At 52.1% G+C, this 19,893-nt stretch overlaps 1 protein-coding gene across 4 annotated transcripts in view; it reads left to right on the top strand.

The window, feature by feature from the left end:
• MAPRE2 (microtubule associated protein RP/EB family member 2) overlaps positions 1–19,893 on the top strand; it is a 106,446-nt gene that overhangs the window by 41,464 nt on the left and 45,089 nt on the right. For 3 of the 4 annotated variants that reach the window (XM_036418645.2, XM_036418643.2, XM_036418642.2), the window contains one exon: positions 17,933–18,060. The exons of the other annotated variant lie outside the window; for it this stretch is intronic. In XM_036418645.2, the coding sequence (XP_036274538.1) occupies positions 17,940–18,060 (121 nt within the window). In that variant the 5' untranslated portion in view covers positions 17,933–17,939. The remainder of the gene's footprint in view (positions 1–17,932; positions 18,061–19,893) is intronic. 4 annotated transcript variants of the gene reach the window in all.

Below are 19,893 nucleotides of genomic sequence, written 5' to 3'. Positions count from 1 at the left end.
TTTAAATTTTTTCTTTATTGATTTTTAAGAGAGGAAGGGAAAAGGAGAGAGACATAGAAACATCAATGATGAGCGAGAACCATTGATTGGCTGCCTCCTGCACGCCCCCCACTGGGGTTCGAGCCCACAACCCGAGCATGTGCCCTTGGTCGGAATCGAATCCAGGACCCCTCAGTCCATAGGCCAATGCTCTATCCACCGAGCCAAACCAGCCAGGGCAAGGTTGTGGTTCTTGACAGAGGGGCTGTTTCAGGAGCTCCAGGCCGAGCACCCCTCACCTGGCAGGTGGCCCAGCTGGGACGGGGGGCTCCCCGGGTCTCTGCGGGAGACGGTACTGCCATCACCAGGCCGTGTATCATCAGTAAGGGTCACCTGCGGCTCCGGACCCACACGTCTCAGCCCAGGTCTCTCTCTCTCTGCACACACAGCCCGTTTTTCCAGCCGGGACTCAAGCGGGCCGTAAATCATTATGGAAACCTGTGCGCCCTTTGGTCAGAGGAACACGTTTCCTGTAGAAAGCTGCCCTCCTCCCGTTATTTCAGTTGAAAGAGGGAGGGCAGAGCTGCTCGGCGGAGCCCTGCGGACATGTCCACACGCGTGTCCACACCACGTGACGGCCTCCTCGGCCGCTTCCTCGCTGCACGCACCAGCACTAGAAACCCATCGGTGTAAGAGGGTGTCCGTGCCGGGCGGGCCGTGTGAGGAGACACCGTAATTCACGGGTGAGCGAGCCCCTCGGGCCCTCCCCGGGAGGGTCCCCCCTGCGGGGCAGTGCAGATGCCGGGAAAGGGGCCTGATGACCGGCCACCGCCCGCCCTGCCCGCGCGCTGCAGGCCCTGAGCAGGACTGTGTGTGTCCGGAGGGCTGTGTCCACGCGGGTGAGGGACCACGCAGCTGCAGCAGCGTGTGTTTCTGAGGGCTTTTAGAAGATTTGCTCGGCCCCGAGAAATGGACTGTAAAAAGAAAAAAGAAAAAGCAGAATGAAAACTTAAGGTTTTGACATGCAACTTTGCCAACTTTGAAAAATGAACTCTTGTTAAGAAAAACAAAAAGAAGCCGAAACCAATTTGGCTCAGTGGATAGAGCGGCGGCCTGCGGACTGAAGGGTCCCGGGTTCGATTCTGGTCAGGGGCATGTGCCTTGGTTGCGGGCACATCCCCAGTGGGGGTGTGCAGGAGGCAGCTGGTCGAGGTTTCTCTCTCATCGATGTTTCTAGCTCTCTATCCCTCTCTCTTCTTCTCTGTAAAAAAAAAAATCAATAAAATATAAATAAATTTTTCTTTTTTAAAAAAAAAGAAAAGCAAAAAGAAGCCCTGGCTGGTTTGGCTCAGTGGATAGAAGGGGTTCGATTCCGGTCAAGGGCATATGCTTGGGTTCCGGGCTTGATCTCTGGTAGGGGGCCTGCAGGAGGCAATCAGTCAATGATTTCTCCCATCATTGATGTTTCTTTTTCTTTCTTTCCCTTCCTCTCTAAAAAAAAAAAAAAAGTGTGTGTGTATATATGTATAAAGAAAAACAAAGCTGAAACCAGTTTGGCTCAGTAGATAGAGCATCCGTCTGCAGACTGAAAGGCCCAGGTTCGATTCCGGTCAAGGCATGTACCTTGGTTGGGAGGTGTGCAAGAGGCAGCTGATCGATGATTCTCTCTCATCGATGTTTCTAACTCTCTGTCCCTCTTTCTTCCTCTCTGTAAAATATCAATAAAATATATATATATATATATATATATATATATATATATTCAAAAAAAAGAAAAAAAAAAAAAAAGGCATGCCTGTGTATAAACCATAGTCATGAAAGTGTGATCTATTTCATAGAGGCTGTTGTAACATGGCTCACTTTGGTCAGACTGTGGGTTTCAGACCCTACTCCCCAAAAAGCGGCTGCAGACATGACCCATCTAGCCTCACGCATCTCTCTTCGTGTATGTATGTGTATCATCTAGGTTTACTATTGTCCTAGGAGATTTTCACAACTAATGATTTTTGTTCTTACTATTTTTCTTGGTATTTGTAAAAAAAAAAAAAAAAGAAAGAAAAAAAAAAATCACAGGATTACTTGATGCTTCAGTCCTGAGGTGCCCAGTGTTTGCACTTGTGTTTAGGTTCCTGGGTCAGCGCTCCTGTTAAGGGGGTGGTCTCGCTCACCCTCACCAGCGGCTGTCACCTGTGGTGTCTGTTGCCAGTGCATCTACTCAGAGGGGCAGGGGTTGGAGATGGTCCCTTGGGTTTAGATGGTGGTTTTCTGCATTTACAGGGACCTCTTAGAGCGGCAGTGAGGAATTCCTTAGGTTAAGGGAGGGGGGACTGTTGGGCCTAATTTGACAAGTACTTACTTGGGAGTCCGCTCCTGGCAGGCTCCATGCTGGATGCCCCTGCGAGGACCTTGCGTTCCAGCAGAGTCAGTCTGGGACGTTTTGTAACAGATACACCTTGTGAATATCTGGCTCGGTCTGAAAGCAAAAGTGGTTTGCATTTCCCGAGCCCACAGTGACTCAAAGTCGAAAAAGATACCCCGGAGGCCGGCCTACTGCGGGAAGCCAGCCGGCACCGTGGGAGGCGGGCGCTCCGGTGGAAAGGGTGCAGGCTTGGCTTTCGCATCAGGACTCTGCTCGGCCTGGCACACTGCAGCCTGGCAGCGGTGGGCAGGAAGGCAGGAGCTTGGGAAGGCAGGCAGGGTGGGCAGACGTCGGACATGGAAATACATCAAATGTTCATTCATCAAAACCCAGCGCCGTGTCAATGGGTGTGTGTGTGTGTGTGTGTGTGTGCGCGCGCGCGCGCGCTGGGGTGGATGGCTTATTGTGAAATGGAGTTCCAGCAGCGCCCCATCCTGCAGGCCCCAGACGGACTAGAGCATCCTTCATCCCCAGGAGAGAACTCTCTGGAACCCCGTGTAGGAGGGATCAGGACACGGTGGACAGATGTTCGCCGGCTCCAGGCTTCTGCCCCCGAGTGGCAGCAGCCACGGCTTCACTCCGTAGCAGGACTGGTGTCAGACAGTGGCTCCACTCTTGGCAGAAGCCCACCTCACAGGCAGCAGCCTGACTTCAGGGGGTCGCCGGTCTGTACGCTCACACTGCTCACAGCATCCCACACTCCAAAGCAGGGGGCCCGGTACTTCATCAGGAAGGACCCCCCGCCCCCTCGAGCCATTGAATTCCGTCGGGTGTGCAGACATGACTGAGGAAGCTGCCCGGGCGCTGCTCGGGGCCCCGGCACCCGTTCCCTGCCAGCCGCGGTGACCGCTGGGTGGCAGGCCCCGGTGTGGACTGAGAACCAACCTGACTTGGATGGCGTGGGTTTGTTTCCCTTACATTTCGTCGGTCTCCCTTTAAAGGATATAAAATGACTTGTCCCTCTCCTGTGGAAAGGACCTTTTCCCACAATGAAGTGTTAGGATAGGCATGTATGTGAGCGTAGTGTCCCATGCTAGCACGAGGCTAGCTCTCAGCTGCCAGCCGCTGCCATGCCAGCGTGGATGTGCCACGTTCACCCAGAACCTCACACAGCCTTCATCCCAGCAGCCCTTTCCCTCGTGACACTCCACACGCGTCCCACTGGCCACACACGGGCCTTGCTTCTTAGCGCGTTTGAAAATCGTGATTTTTTTTTTTTTATCCTGCTGTCTTGGCCTTTGGAATTTATATTATGTTGAGAGAATTCTTTCAAAATGGGAAGCTGCAGTTCACATAGGCAAAACCTAAAATTGAACGACTGTCGCCTGTTGGCACGGATCAAAGAAATTTCTCCCGAGTATGTTCTTTTTTGTTGTTGTTGTTCAATGCATTCCAAAGTGCTCGTTCATTTTAATGAAAAGAATCGTTAGTGTGAGGTAAGATTCAACAGCCTTACAGGTCACCAAGAAATAATTTCTTAGTAGGTAACTAAAAAAAAGTTAAAAAAAAAGTACTTGTGTATTTTCAGGGTCAACTGTCCCAGGCTAATTGGGGTTGGACTCACTTAAACCAGCACAGCCCCTTGTGCGTAAAGCATTCTTTTGCGCTTTTTTTCCCTAAATGTGGTAATAACCACGTAGGATGGTCACATTGACGGTGGCGTCCTTGGGTCATTCATCCTGAATTCAGTCTTGCTGTTATTTCTGGACCAGGTTTGGTTTGGGCCGGGTGAAACGTGCCAAAAACCAACCAGATCTGGGCCCGAGAGGAGCGGGCAGGAGGTCTGAGAGAGCGGCGTCCCCGCCGTGAACCGCACCGAGGGCGTCGCGGGAGTCGGTGAGACGCGGGAGTCGGTGAGACGTGTGGCGCTGCCCTCAGAGCGTGTCCGGGCGTGTGGCCCGCGTGTGCTGTCACATGAGCTCGCACGGTGACGTGCCCTTCCTCCGAGAGCCGGTTTCATTTCTTTCTGGAAGTCATCCTTGTTTTGGTTTTCTCTTAAAGACATTTATCTTTTTCGTTCTGGAGAGTCAGCCTACCTTGGCAAGACCCTGAGAGGTCACCTGTCGAAAATGCCAGAGGCCGTGACACCTCGGTGGCCTCCTTGTGTTCATTCCGCTGTGATTGCACAGGAGAACCCTTCCTCTAAGAGCGCCGTTCCCTGCAAGGTTTGCAGGCGGCGCTCAGCAAACCGGGAGGAAGTGAAGCTACTAGAATGGGCTCCTCCGCACCCTCCCCCACTTCCTTTTTACCGTTTTAGAATGCCAAAGCATGTCTTCAGATGGCTCACGTTAAACAGTTTCCAATTCCCACTCTCTAAATTAGGGGTGTCGAACTCAATCAGAGAAGGGGCCAAAATCTAAAATCCAGCCTAAATCGCGGGCCGAATGGTTTACTGAACAGTCATAAACTGTCATTGTGATGGAAACGCAGCGGAGTGCAGTGATGACAGCGCGGTGTGGGCCACATTGCAAGGCCTGGCGGGACGGATTTGGCCCGCGGGCCTTGTGTTTGACACATGTGCTCTAAATAATGCCACAGGTATTGCTGTGTTGAAATGTAAGCCAAAAATCCGGCCGACTCTTCCTCTGTCCTTTCAGCAAACGAGAGGTCCTTCTCTCTGCCGACCTCCAGGCCGGGCTGGGAGCACAGAGGTGAACAGGCCCAGCCCGCCTTGGAAAGCCTCTGGCGCCAGGCCCCGCGGGCGGGGCGGGCGGGCTCTGATGTCCCCTCTGACCCCAGGAAAGTGATGTTGTGATTGTTGTGCTGCTGCCTGGCAGAGGCCGAAGGATCACCCTGTGATCGTCACAAGCTCAGAAAGGAGCGTGAGGGTAAAACCTGTGCCTGAGTGTGGGTCCTGGACCCTGCGCTCTGTGTGTACGTTTAATTATTTTTTAATATTATTTTATTGGGGTTTTTTGTTTGTTTGTTTTTTTGTTTTTACAGAGAGGAAAGGAAAGGGACAGAGAGTAGGAAACATCAATGAGAGAGAAACATCGATCAGCTGCCACCTTGCACACGCCCCACTGGGGATGTGCCCGCAGCCGAGGTACATGCCCTTGACCGGAATCGAACCCGGGACCTTTCAGTCCGCAGGCTGAACCTCTCTACCCACTGAGCCAAACCGGTTCTGGCCGTGTTTTGATGCAGCCTGAAGGCACAGCGAGGAGCCTCCTGGAGTGGCCTGTGTGGCGGGAAGGAGTCACTGGGAGACGCGGGGAAAGGCTTCTCTCTGACCCCGCACTAACTTTTACGTAGACAGCCAGGAGAGGGAGCGTGAGTGCTCATGGGATACCGGGAGGAAGGGTAAGGAGAGAAACTAGCGGCTGGGACCTGGACAGGTGGGTCCTGTGTGCTTTTTAGGAGAGTTTTACCTGCTGGAATGTATTGGGAAGCATCTCAGACTATCCGCGGGCTCACTGAAGTCATGTGGACGATGTTTAATATTTAAAACCTGCTTCATGCCGGTCCCAGTCCTCTGACAACCGCCTCGCACATCACAAACGCAGCACCCCTGCGGCACCTGACCCCCGAGTTCCCACACCGCAGCCAGGGGCCCGTCTTGGCCCGAGGGCCGGCCCGCCGCCTGCGGTTCTGTGTGCGCCCGGCGCTCAGGATGCTCCGTGCGTCCTGCACTACCTGCATAGCAGCCCTCTGTGACGGTTCCTCCTCCATATCCTCTGTGAGCACCTGCTGTGTGTCAGGTGCTGTGTGAGGCCCCACACACGGAGCTCACCTGCGTAGCCACCCTGCTGCCCTCCTCTGGCCCCCCCAGATCCCCGCTTAGCCAACTCCCACGTCACTGAACAACATCCGGCCTTCGTGACCCTGTGACGTGCTGGGGTGACAGCCCCTCACCCGCCAGTCCGAGTCCCCATGGAGACTGGGGCTTGGAATGGATGATCCCAGCTGTAGGGGCCTGCCCGCCACCGTGCCATGGAAAGCTTGGGGGGCTGGGAGCTGAGGACTCTGCTGGAGAAGGAGGGAGTGGATGCGGGGGTGACGGGTGGGTGCAGCCTGGGTGGGGGGGTGGGCCCAGCCCCGGGTGAGGGTTTCTTGGGGTGGATGTGCCAGCCCCTCGCTCCTCCCCCCACCCCACTCCCTCTTTCTGTTCCTGGGGGCAGTGTTCTCAGGAGGGAGGAGAAGGATGAGTCACAGCCTCCGTGGAGGGGGCTGATGGCAGGAGGGACAGAGACCTGTAAGTCTTTCCAATTTCCTGCGTGCGGCCAGCAGCACACAGTCATGGAAAGGCCAGGTGTGGTGTTTGGGAGACAAATGTTTCTCTCCCTGGAATTTCTGACTGTCATGCCATCTTGAAGGTGTCAGCATGAATAGCAGCGCGCACGCCTGCAGCCTGTGGCATGGCTGCGTCCCTGCCACCCCAACTCCAGCTCAAAGCTGGGTCTGGACCGGAAAGTCGGCCGGGCTCCCCAGCTCCCCTCTGTCCCTGCCCCACCTGCAGACCGGCGGGTCCCAAGGCCCAGCTTGCTCTGGAGAGGTGGCGCGGTGAGCGGCAGAGCCCGGCTCCGGCCGGAGGCCTTTCTCTTCAGTGCATCCTCTCAGGATGTGATCTAGGGTGAGATTTTCAGCCGCTCCAGGCCTCATCCTCTTCATGGGCAAATGGCAGTCACAGCATCCACAGCACAGAGTTCTTAATGAGGACTCAAAGGAGGTACGGAATATAAAGTATGCCAGGCAGTGACTGGAGAACTAAATGCTTTCCAGATAGTCGCCAGTGCTGTAGCTTGTCGTCTTAACCTACTCTCTTACCCCGTCTTTATGTCACTCTGTGGCCTCGGTGTCCTCAGCACCCGGTACAACACCTGGGCACAGGGCAGATGGTCACTGAACGTCCAAATTGAATGTGGGAAAAAGTTCAGACATTGCGCTGTGGTCTTTTCCACTCTTTTCAACCTCATTGAGAATTAATTTATAGCCCTCACCGTTTTTGGCTCAGTGTCAGCCTGTGGACTCAAGGGTCCCAGGTTCAATTTCGGTCAAGGGCATGTACCTTGGTTGCAGGCACATCCCCAATTGGGGGTGTGCAGGAGGCAGCTGATCGATGTTTCTCTCTCATCGATGTTTCTGACTCTCTATCCCTCTCCCTTCTGTAAATAAAAAAAAATCAATAAAAAATATATATATTTTTTAAAGAATTCATTTACATAAACAAATTGGATTTGTTTAGAGTAGGGGTGTCGAAATCAATCAGAGAAGGGGCCAAAATCTAAAATCCAGCCTAAATCGCGGGCCGAATGGTTTACTGAACAGTCATAAACTGTCATTGTGATGGAAACGCAGCGGAGTGCAGTGATGACAGCGCGGTTCGGGCCACATTGCAAGGCCTGGCGGGACGGATTTGGCCCGCGGGCCTTGTGTTTGACACATGTGGTTTAGAGTGTATGATTCATCGGGTCTTGGCAGTTGTATGTGCCCTTAAAGCCGTCACTCCCAAGATTCCTGATACCCCTGGAGTTCCCATCACCTCTGTCCACGTTACCAGGCAACCACTACTCTGCTTTCTGTCACCAGAGTCTAGATTCTGATACGTTAGATTGTCCTCCCTCAGGTCTGACTTCCTTGACTCAGCGTGATGATTTTGAGATCCCAGCGAGGGTTTGTCAGCAGTTCAGTACTCTGTATTGCTGAGTAGCATTCCATTGTATGGCTATACCATACTTTACCACTCACCAGTGGACAAACATTTAGCTTGTTTCCAGTTCTTAGCAATTAAAAGTCTGTGAATATTCATGTACATGTCTTTGTGGTAGCACATGTTTTCGGTTCTCTGGGGTAAATACCTAGGAGTAGAATAATTGGGTCATATAAATGGCGTTGAACATATATCATATTGTCAACTATAGTTAAATAATTGTCCAAATAGTTGTCCCAAGCGGTTGTACCATTTTGCATCCCTACCAGCAGAAGGTGAGAATTCTGATTGCTCCGCGTCCTTGGCAGCTCTTGGTGGTGTCAGTCTTCCACTGTGGCCATCCTTACCGATGGATGTCCAGCAGTATCTCACTGAGGTTTTAACTAGTATTTTCCTGGTGGCTAAAAATGCTGGGTATGTTTTCATGCGCTCATTGACCTCTGTGGTATCTCTAGAGAAGTGTCCATTCAAGTCTCTTGCTTATTTAAAAAAATTAGGTGGTTTATCTTACTGTTTAAAATATATTCTGGACACTATAATATAATATTGGTTTAATCTAACTGGATTATAAACCCCTCCGGAGAAAGGGTCATTCTTTCTCCCTGGTCTTTGTCCACATGCCCTTTCTAGCAATTAGGTCCAGCTTTCAGCAAATATGTATAAAATGATTATATTAAAAATAGCAAAGTAATAACAGGATCATTATTTTAGTGGGGGGGGGGGCGCGGAACCACTAAGCCCACTTTAAAGGTTGGATATGAAAGGGTTAAATTTAGGAGCTAGGTTTTCTATGGAGTCTTGTTAGATAAGAGACATTTTTTTAATTATGTGGAGAAGAGCCCTGTAATAGTCTATACTAATAAAAGGGCAATATGCAAATTGGTCAGGATGCCCTCACAGCAGGCAGTGTGGGGCGACCAGGCCGGCAGAGGGGGAAGTGGGGTGATCAGGCAGACCGGGGGGGTTAGTGAGGGATGGCCAAATGACTGAACAGCAGGCTGCATGGGGAGACCAGGCTGGCAGAGGGGGCAGTAGGGGCGACCAGGCCAGGGGTGGGGAGGGAGATAGGGGCAATCAGGCTGGCAGGCAGGTGAGCAGTTAGGAGCCAGCAGTCCCAGATTGTAAGAGGGATCCCAGATTGGAAAGGGTGCAGGCTGGGCTGAGGGAACCCACACACACACTCCGGGGCACGAATTTTGTGCACTGGGCCTCTAATCTAAATATACTTTTCTTTGCAGTGAGTGTCCCCTTAACGCTATATTAGATTTTTCACTGTTAAATTTTGAGGGAAATGTGTGGAGAAATGCTTCCTTTTTAAAAGCAGCAAGAAACCACTTCCATGCTTTCTAAACTTGCCCTGGTAATTAAAGCATTAGATTCTCTCTCTCTCTCTCTCTCTCTCTCTCTTTTTTTTTTTTTTTTCATTCTGAGGCAGACATCCCCCACCCCTTCCTTGCTCCACCCTCATTCCATCTGATGTGACAGTCTTGTTGTTGCCACTTGACTCCTGACTTTTCTAATCCCCTGAGGGGAAGCTGCCTTGAGTAAAATTGGGAAACTGGGAAGCAGAAGCCCAGTGAAGTCTTGCATTCACCTGGAAGGATCTGCTGAGGGAATGTGAGATTTCGAGAGGGTGGGGACGCATGGTCTCCAGAACGTTTCGAGCCCAAAGCCAAATTGCTTAGCCGTGTATGTTTCAAAATTCAAAGAGATTATAAAACATAAGTCCATTTATGATTTCACAAATGCCCTGGGCCACCAAGTAGGTTTTGTGAGTGTAATTTGTTTCCTCTCTCATCTGTTTCATCGCAAAGCCTTCGGGCCAAATTTCATAGGAGTGACTGCTTCCGCGATGGTAACCGTCTCTAGCTTCCTGCCTTCTGCTTGGGACTGAGCAGGTCACGGCCACTCAAGCATCAGTAGAGAGTGTTGTTTTTGCTTTAGTTGAGGTTGTTCCATGAAAGGAAGCCAACTACTATTAGACAGGACATCCTGTGATTCCTTCAGTTTACGATGGCCAAGGACATGCCTAAAAAAGAAAGATAATTGCTTGCTTCCTTTCCCGGTAACAAGGGGGCCCAGCACCAACGATGTCCCATTTGGCTCTAAGGACCCGAATTAGCAAACAACTAAACCTCCCCACAAAAATCACCTGGAGAATCACAGGACATGGGGAAATGTCCATCTTCGTATGCAATGGGCATGGTTAGCACGATTCGGTCATGGTTAGCATGTAAGTGAGAGATGGCTCTGTTACTTTGAAATAATAACTGAAAAAGAGGAGAAATGATGAAACTAGTAGTAGATCTTGGAAGCTAACATGCTAAAATAAAATTCTAGAATCGGGCATATTACGGTATACCTACATAGTGAAATGGGGTGCATCCATGACATATGAAGACGATAGGAGAGATATTCACAACACGTGAAAAAAAAGCAAGCTTAGTGCTGAAATGTGCATGTACTGTGTTGGTTTCCTAGGGCTGCGATAACACATGGTCACAAAGGAGGTGGTGGGAAATGTACCCTCACAGCCTTGGAGGCTAGGAATCTGAAAGGAGGTGGCTGGCAGGGCTGTGCTCCTCTGAGGGAGTGGGGAGGAGCGGGGAGAGATGGCATTCCTAGCTTCTTTCTACTTCTGTTGGCTCCATCCCATCCTTGGCTTCTGGCAGCATCACTCCCATCTCTGCCTGGTGGCTCACATTCACTCCCTGGATCTCTCCGGGTCTCCACTGGCCTTCTTAAAGGACAGAAGTCATTGGGCTTAGGGCCCCGATCCAGTACGGCCTCATCTTAACTAATTGCCTCTCCAGAGAGCCTAGTTCCTAATGAAAGCATGTTCTGAGGTTTCAGGCAGGCAGACGCGAATTCTGGGGGACGCTATTGAATGCTGTGTGAGTGTAAACCCATTATTATATGTAAGAATGTGTGTATGAAATCCATACACCTATACCCTGCCCTCACATACACGCATAAAGTCTTTTAATTGTATGTTTATCTTCTCCTTTTTCTATAGTGGAAATGTACTGTTTTTTATATACAATAAACACTTTTTTGAAACATAAGAAGTAGCATTTTTACATTTTCCTAAAGAAAATCTGCACAGCAGTTTTACTAGCACCCTGCCTTGAGCTTGCTTTCTTTGCCTAGTCAGGCTATTCTGAGATATTTTGTCCTTGGTTTAAAATAAGAATCCTTAGTAGCATCGATATAAACACATAAAACTAGGTATAATGAGTCACCTTTTACAGTATCTTCTATTATTCTTAATATATTGATGACGACAATAGCTAAATTTGAAATAAAGTAAAATAGGTCTTGAGACATCAGGTCAACCAGTATAAAGCCAAGTCTTTGGTCTAAGTTTCGGAGCCAAAGGAAAGTTACAGTTAATACTCAACTGCGAAATTAACATCCAGTTTTTAAAAGTTTTAAAGTCTCTAAGTCAGATTAATTCTATTATAGGAACCTAGGTACAAGGCGCTGGAATAGGATGCTCAGGCACTTCCCCAAATTTTATCAAATTGGCTCAAATACTCAGTAATTTTTAACACAAATGTCTACTCCAGAGCCAGCTTCATCCACGTGCCCTTCTGAAGACTTTGTCTGTAGTAACATCTCTAGTTATTTAGTCGAGTAGTTTATAAGGTCTTCTCAAAAGTAATTTTCTTTCCCTTAATTGTCTGTGAATGTTCACTAGTCAGTGGTTCTCTTTCTGTCTGTAAGTATCCCAAGTTTAACAAAACATTATACATTCAGTAGAGACCACAGTCCCCCGCAGTTGTTAAACTACAAGCGTGTATCTGTTACATCGTCCTTTGCTCCTGTCAGTCCTCATCCCACAGAACTGCAGAACCGAAGGAGGATTCCCTTAAGAAACAGCTGTGCTTCCACTCTTCTCCAAACCCCAGGGTCTTCCCACGTGCCTGCCCCTCTGTTATCTGTGCACCTGATTCCGTTTGCGCATGGCTCAGCTCTTACCTACTTTTTACTCCAATGCTCAGTTTTTGCACTTCCCTTTGAGCATCACAGTGTTATTACACTGATGCTAGAAATGTTTTCACTTTTGACCTATTTCAAGGGAGTAGATCAGATAACAGAGGTCGTGCGTGTGTGTGTGTGTGTGTGTGTGTGTGTGTGTGAATGGGTGAGTGACTTTTGACAGGGGCTATTGAGTATTTCTGATGCAAAAGTCTATCAGTTCCTTCTTTATGTTCCAGTAAATAAATGGTAGGTGAGCCAATTAATTTAAGAAAAAGAAAAAAGAAAAAAAAACCTCTTGTTCTAATCCGCCAATTTACAACTGCTGTGCCGCAAGAATTTTTTAAACATGCAATACCTGACTCTCTAGCCAGGGGCACTGACCTCTTTTCCCTTAGATTGCCCAATAAAAAAAACAACACAACAACAGCCATCCATGTGAATGAATCAAAGTTACACTTTTATTTTATCAGATCGGCAAAGTAAATGTTTTTTTTGGCGCGCTGCAGAATTGTAGTAATTAGTCCGTGTGTTCCATGAGGTGAAGAAGGAAATGTAGGAAGACAGGACTGGTATCTAGCTGCCCCAACAAGAGGGGCGGGGGAGTGGGGCGGGGGAGGAAGGATGGACTGCGCCCTGGGATGAAGTGAGGAGAGCGGGGAGGCCTCCCCTCTCTGGCTGGAAAGGGAGTTTGGGGGACCGCAGCCTGGGGAGCCGGTGATGGCCAGTCTCCCAGTTTGGAGAACAGTCCCCACGGCCACGCTGGTCTGGCGGAACCTGACTAATCTCAGCCAGGGCTACACCCGACACTTCCACTTCCTGCTCCCGTGGGCAGCCAAACTCTTGTGTGCAGTTTGCAGGCTGCTCTGTGGGGTCGGGGTGTCCTTTGCGGGAGAAGCCGATCGGCACCTTGGCCACTAAAGCTCATGTTTGAGAAGATGGGTGTTCAGCTGTCACTGGTAGACACTGGCCGTCTTGGTGTTGTGCCCGTCGGCCGTGGGAAGAATTAAGAGCGGATGGCACCAGCCGGGCTGGGCATGTGGGTGCACGTTACCCACCGTGGAGTCGAATTCACCGGAGTGAATGTTAACATGGCCTGTGCGCTCCTCGTCCTTTTGGGCTTAGTTTTTTTGGTGCTTTCTGTTTCCGTTCAGGAACCCTGTGTGCTACCCCTCCCCACGAAACGCTGCCACGCTGCGCTCCTTCGGCGCTTACCATTGAGCCACGGCGGGGCCAGGCCAGGCCCTGCCCAGGAACGGGAGCAGCAGGAAGCGAAGCGTGCTCTGCCTTCTTAGCTGAGTGAGGGCAGGAGGCAGTAGACAGGCAATGAGCCAGCCAGGAAACCATAGATGTGTTGGTAACACCGGGGGGGGGGGGGGGGGGGGGGGAGCAGACACCTCCGAGGGGCAGGGAGCGCTGGCGGAGGAGGGGGCATGGGAGCCCAGCGCTGGGAACCAGCCCTCCCTGCCTCAGGCCTGGAGCCCGATTATCCCTACGATTAACCTCCAAGCTGTCATCCCTTCCTTTGCTTTGAGAAGGTTTAGAAAAGGTGGACAGCTTGGAGATGGCAAGTGCCGAGGCAGAACCAGTCGTGCCAGGAGCCCAGAACACACGGGGGGTGGGGATAAAAGGGAAAGATCAGCCAAAGGACTTGTGTGCACACACATGAGCCTAACCAGTGGTCAAGGACTATAGGGGTGGGGGGATTGGACTAGGGGTTGAGGACAAATATGTGATACCTTAATCAATGAAGAAATTAAAAAAAAAAAGGCAAAATAAAAAGCCCAGAACAGCCCAGAGCCAGGAGGTGGGCGCACTCAGCACGCCGCCCCCACACAGCGTGGCCTCAGGGGTGAACCCAGGTCTGCGCTGCTGGCCCCACGGCCCAGTGTGGGCACTGGTCCCGGCAGCGCACGCACGCCCGGGAGGCTGGCCCCGGATGGGGGGAGGGGCGGGGGCATGGCCTGCCTGGAAATGGCTTGGGGTCATGGGAGAGAGCGAAGGGCGGTGAGAGGGAACAGGGCCAGGGAGGCTGGGAACGTAAACAGCAGCATATGGCCAGGAAGGAGGAGACAGGCTGGGAGCCGGGGACAGGGACGGGGGTGGGGAGCGGTGCCCAGGAGGAGACCAGCCAAGCCCGTGGCATGGGAATGCGCCCGGGGCGATGGGATTATTTTCGGAGCGTGGACAGGGTCCCCCGCGCTCAGAGCAGATGGGCGCTCAGCAGACAGCGCTCAGTCTAACCTGCCGCGCGTCTGACCACGTGGAGGAGCGCGTGCCTGTTCTGTGTGCGTCTGCCTTCGCCTCGGACCCTGGTCCCAGGACGCCGGTGTCACTCCGATCCGGAGCACTGTGGGTGCCGCAGAGAACGTCTTCGGAATCGCAGTGTCTTCACTCCCAGGTCACCCGGGCCATCGCTGCGGGCTTGTTGCTTCTGAGATTTAAAACCCCAAACCTGCAGATGCTGCTTTGAAATGTGCCTTGGGGGTGAAGGTGGTGGCAGGAGGAGCCACGTCCTGAGGAGTCCCCGCTGGGTTGGCACAGAGCACGTCAGAGCTGCCAGGTGGAGGGAGGGTCTCGGGCCGGGGGAGGAGCCTGCTCCCATCACACTCCGTGTTGTAGAAATTCGGTGCTGGGAATATGGGTGCTGTGTGAGGAAGAGCTGCCTCCCTCTGTTTTAATGAGGAACCGCTCCTGGCAAACGGCGGGCGCCCTGAGAAAGACGGGCTCTCGGCTCATCCTCTCGGAGGGCGGTGTGTGCTGGGTCAGGGCTCCTGGGTGGCAGGCGGGGGTGAGGCCTGGGCCTGTTCAGGCGCCATCCGTGAGCAGAAGCCATCACTGAGAGCAGACTGGTAACCTCGAAGAGCCGGGGCAGAGCAGGCGACTGCCCTCTGGTAACTCACGTCTCATCCGGTCTTTCTCAAAGCCCGTTAGTGTTAAAGCTCGTTCGTTGGCATTCTGCACTAGGTCTGAATTGGGAATAGCCTGATTTTTTAGTAAAAACTAGTATTAGTTCCATGTCTGTGTTTTAATAAAGTGTTTCAATAAAATGCTCGTGTTGCATAACCACCAGCAGCCCCACCCCGTCTGAGGTCAGTTCTGCACTCAGACCTCTGCCCCGGAGGCCACTCTCCCGGGAGGCAGTCTGGAGGGCCGCCTGGAGGAGCGGCCGTGCATCGTCTGTCTCATCCCCCAGCGCAGTCACGGGGCCTGCACACACAGAACAGACGCACCTCCTGCACACACAGACGCACTTCCTGCACACACAGAACACACGCACTGCACCTCCTGCACACACAGAACACACGCACCTCCTGCACACACAGAACACACGCACCGCACCTCCTGCACACACAGAACAGGCGCACCTCCTGCACACACAGAACAGACGCACCTCCTGCACACACAGAACAGGCGCATCTGCTGCACACACAGAACACACCCACCGCACCTCCTGCACACACAGAACAGGCGCACCTCCTGCACACACAGAACAGGCCCACCTCCAGCACACACAGAACAGATGCACCTCCTGCACACACAGAACAGATGCACCTCCTGCACACACAGAACAGATGCACCTCCTGCACACACAGAACACACGCACCGCACCTCCTGTACACACAGAACAGGCACACCTCCTGCACACACAGAACAGATGCACCTCCTGCACACACAGAACAGACGCACCTCCTGCACACACACAACGGACGTGCCTCCAGCACACACAGAACGGACGCGCCTCCTGCACACACAGAACAGACGCACCTCCTGCACACACAGAACAGATGCACCTCCTGCACACACAGAACACACGCACCGCACCTCCTGTACACACAGAACAGGCACACCTCTTGCACACACAGAACAGGCACACCTCCTGCACACACAGAACAGATGCACCTCCTGCACACACAGAACAGATGCACCTCCTGCACACACAGAACAGATGCACCTCCTGCACACACAGAACACACGCACCGCACCTCCTGTACACACAGAACAGGCACACCTCTTGCACACACAGAACAGGCACACCTCCTGCACACACAGAACAGACGCACCTCCTGCACACACAGAACAGACGCACCTCCTGCACACACAGAACACACGCACCGCACCTCCTGTACACACAGAACAGGCACACCTCTTGCACACACAGAACAGGCACACCTCCTGCACACACAGAACAGATGCACCTCCTGCACACACAGAACAGATGCACCTCCTGCACACACAGAACACACGCACCGCACCTCCTGTACACACAGAACAGGCACACCTCTTGCACACACAGAACAGGCACACCTCCTGCACACACAGAACAGATGCACCTCCTGCACACACAGAACAGATGCACCTCCTGCACACACAGAACACACGCACCGCACCTCCTGTACACACAGAACAGGCACACCTCCTGCACACACAGAACAGATGCACCTCCTGCACACACAGAACAGACGCACCTCCTGCACACACACAACGAACGCGCCTCCAGCACACACAGAACGGACACGCCTCCTGCACACACAGAACAGACGCACCTCCGGCCGGCAGCCCAAGTCAGCGATCGGCCTCTTCACTCCCATGGTGGAAAAGCAGGAATTACGGTCCCGTTATCCGAGTGCCGGCGGTGTGAGTGTCTTCAGGGGAAGAGAATTTAGAGAGGAGGGTGCTTTTAAGGATGGGTGGATGGATATTCATTTATTTTTAGTAAAAAACAAAAACAAATTCTTATTGCTTTTTTAGACTTAATAAGAATGCCGAACACAGTTTCATAAATCTGTAGATTTTCGTGTAAAAACCTATAAAAGTATAGTTGTTTTTTCTGTCATATATAGTCATGCTTAAAAATATTGCTTATCTCTGACTCCCATGTACAGTAAAAGGGATAAGGAGCCTTCCGGGAAACGGCGGGTTTGGGGTCCCAGGCAGGAAACGCAGTGTGAGTCTGGAACTCGGTGTGGTGCCGGGAAGCAGGGACCTTACCAAAGACTTCCAGGGCCTTGCAAACAACCGGGAGCCAGCCCGGCGCCCTCCGCACGCTGTCCACAGAGAGGGGAGCTGCCGTGGTCGGAAGCACACCAAACACCTGTCAGTCCATGCGTTCAATATTACACCCCAGCGACGAAACCCCACGTGTTACCTTTGGAAAATAGCAAGGAACCGCCTCTCTGTTTTGAAACTTGGTAAATTAAAGTGCCAGGCATCTCTCCTGCCTTTCTTACATGATGGGTACCTCAAGGGGAGCATTCTCTTTACAGGTTTATTCCAGCCAGGAGGTCAAGAATAAATAATCAACCATCACTCTGCAGTCTCTGAAGAATTGTTAGGTGCCACCAATGGCTAACCAGCCACAGGAGTCAGTCGGCCGTACTGTGCCTCCTGCGGGGGGGGGGGCTCAGACACGGCGTGATCTCGCCACCCCACCCCGCAGAGCTCCAGTCAGGTCAACCGTTAGATCCAAGAGCCTGTGTATGGAACACAAGGGTCACAACCGCATTGTAAGGCCTAAAAATGTGGAGCAACTGTACTGTACGCATGAAACTAATACAGTATTGTTCACAGACTCTGCTTAAAAGTTTTTAGGAATTAAAAAAAAAAAAAAAAAAAAACAGGGCACAGAGGAACGTGTTAAGTCACACCAATGGGATACCGTGAGCAAAATCCAGATTAGGGGAACTCTACGAGGCAACAGTTCCTTCAACAATGAAAACATTGGAGACGAAACCTATAACTAATGGGAACCCAAAGTGGCAAACATGTAGACTGGAAAGAGAAGAGAATAGGGCTTAGCCAGAGTAGGCCTTGAACGGATGGATGTCCTGCTTCTGAGTTAGTTTTTTCCTCAATAAGGCCAATAAGCATGTTGTTTGTTTGTTTGTTTGTTTGTTTTCTAGTTGGGGAATGGCGGTCAATGTGTATTCTACCTCGATAACCCAAGAGACTATGAGCAGACATGACATCATCGCCTGGGTCAATGACATAGTGTCGTTAAACTACACGAAAGTGGAGCAGCTCTGCTCAGGTAAGACCGCTTCTCCGCGTTCACCTCACCGCTCCCGGCCGTGCGGGTGCGATCTCACGAACCACAGCCGACGTCTTCGGGCAGGAGAAGCATGTCAGCGCTGACCTGTAACTAAGGGGAGCACTCGGGTCCGACTCGGGGATGTATGGAGGGCCCGGCCCTCGAGCATCGGGGAGCACAAGCCGCCTCGATGCAGCCTTGGCTGGGCCTCTGGCTCTGTGCGGCCTCTCCCCTGTCACCCCCGCCCCACCCCGCTTCTCAAGTACAGATTGGGTCTCGCAGCTCCCTCGTCCCTGACACCTTCAGGGCTCCGTGTGGCCCTTCCCATGGGGTGAGATTGAGCCCCCTCCGGCAGCAGAGAAGGTCCTTCCTGTTATGGCTGCAGCCCATCCCCTGGTTTCGCTGTGCACATCTGCCCTGCGCCGCAGCCCCCCAAACACTGTTCCCCAAGACTCTTCCCTCTGCATCCCGGGGCCCTTCCGCGCCCCGTTGCCCAGGTCTTTCCTCTCCCTGTCACGCGCATCTTAAAGTCTGCTGGTCATCGCGCCCTCCGTGGAGGGTCCCTGAGGCACGGCCTGCAGAGTAAAACGCCCGTGGCATCTCGCTGAACTTCACCTTGCCCTCGGTGAGGCCTTCTGTCTTCGTAGTGCTGCTCTTGCTGTGCATTCTGGGGCTCTCTCACATTTTATTTTTCCTTCGCTGCCCAAAAACCCACACGCCTAGAGCAGGTTCCTCCGTCACGAGCAGCCCCTTTGCCGATGGCACTCACCGCTTTGGGTTGCACTGAGTGGTATCCTGCCCACAGAGCGGGTGCGTCCATGTGGACCAGGGGGTGGGGCTGGCTGTCAGAAAAGGAGGCGCGGACAGAAGAGGGCGAGGAAAGGAGAGAGAAACCCCCAGGCCCGGTTCTTACTACGTTAAAAGGACCCACAGAGCTTCCGGTGCCGGTCAGACGGAGGTTTGGCTAGCGAATGGGAGCAAATCGGAGGGGTGTTTTCTTTTTGGATAAGTAAAGTGTTATGAGTAATAGACATAATTGCTCTGCAGACCTTTCCAATTTCTCGAGCCAGAGTCACCGGAATTGTAGGCGAAGGGCTCTGAGGCAGGGTCATAGGGTGATCGGAAAGCAGGCCCTGGCTGCTGTCCTGCGGCCGGAGGGAACCTGGGGAGACACACTGGTCGCCGCTGAGCAGAGAATTTCCGTTGGGATGGCGCATGGCTAGCAGAGGTTACTGGGTAGGTGGTTCTGAGGATAGAGTTTAGGTTGAGAGATACCTTTGTGCTCTGAAACGGGTTTTTCATGGGGGGAAAAAAAAAAAGTTTGTGTTAGGCCAGTGGTCGGCAAACTCATTAGTCAACACAGCCAAATATCAACAGTAGAACCATTGAAATTTCTTTTTGGAGCCACATTTTTTAAACTTAAACTTCTTCTAACGCCACTTCTTCAAAATAGACTCGTGGTATTTAGTAGAAGAGCCACACTCAAGGGGCCAAAGAGCCGCATGTGGCTCGCGAGCCGCAGTTTGCCCACTACTGTTTTAGGGGATAGTTTCTTCAAAGTCTATCCTTCAAAGTGTAAAAGTTATGCACGTGGGCCCTCCTGGGAGCTGCCTGAAAATGCAGATTCTTAAGCTCCTTGACCTTTCACCTTGGTATCTCGGGTGTGAAGCCCACAATCTACATCAGAACAATCCCCCACTACCACCTTCACCCCATACCCCGTCCCCATCCCTGTCCCCATGCTGTGTGCTGCCGCCAGGAGCTCCCAGTGCATTTCTGAGAAAATCCAAACCACTCAGGCTGTAGTTAAGTTATCCGGAGCCGACCTGGCCA

The sequence above is a fragment of the Pipistrellus kuhlii genome, unplaced genomic scaffold (genome assembly GCF_014108245.1).
Source record: "Pipistrellus kuhlii isolate mPipKuh1 unplaced genomic scaffold, mPipKuh1.p scaffold_m20_p_6, whole genome shotgun sequence".
Classification (NCBI taxonomy): Eukaryota; Metazoa; Chordata; class Mammalia; order Chiroptera; family Vespertilionidae; genus Pipistrellus; species Pipistrellus kuhlii.
This window is presented reverse-complemented; position numbering and strand designations above follow the sequence as displayed.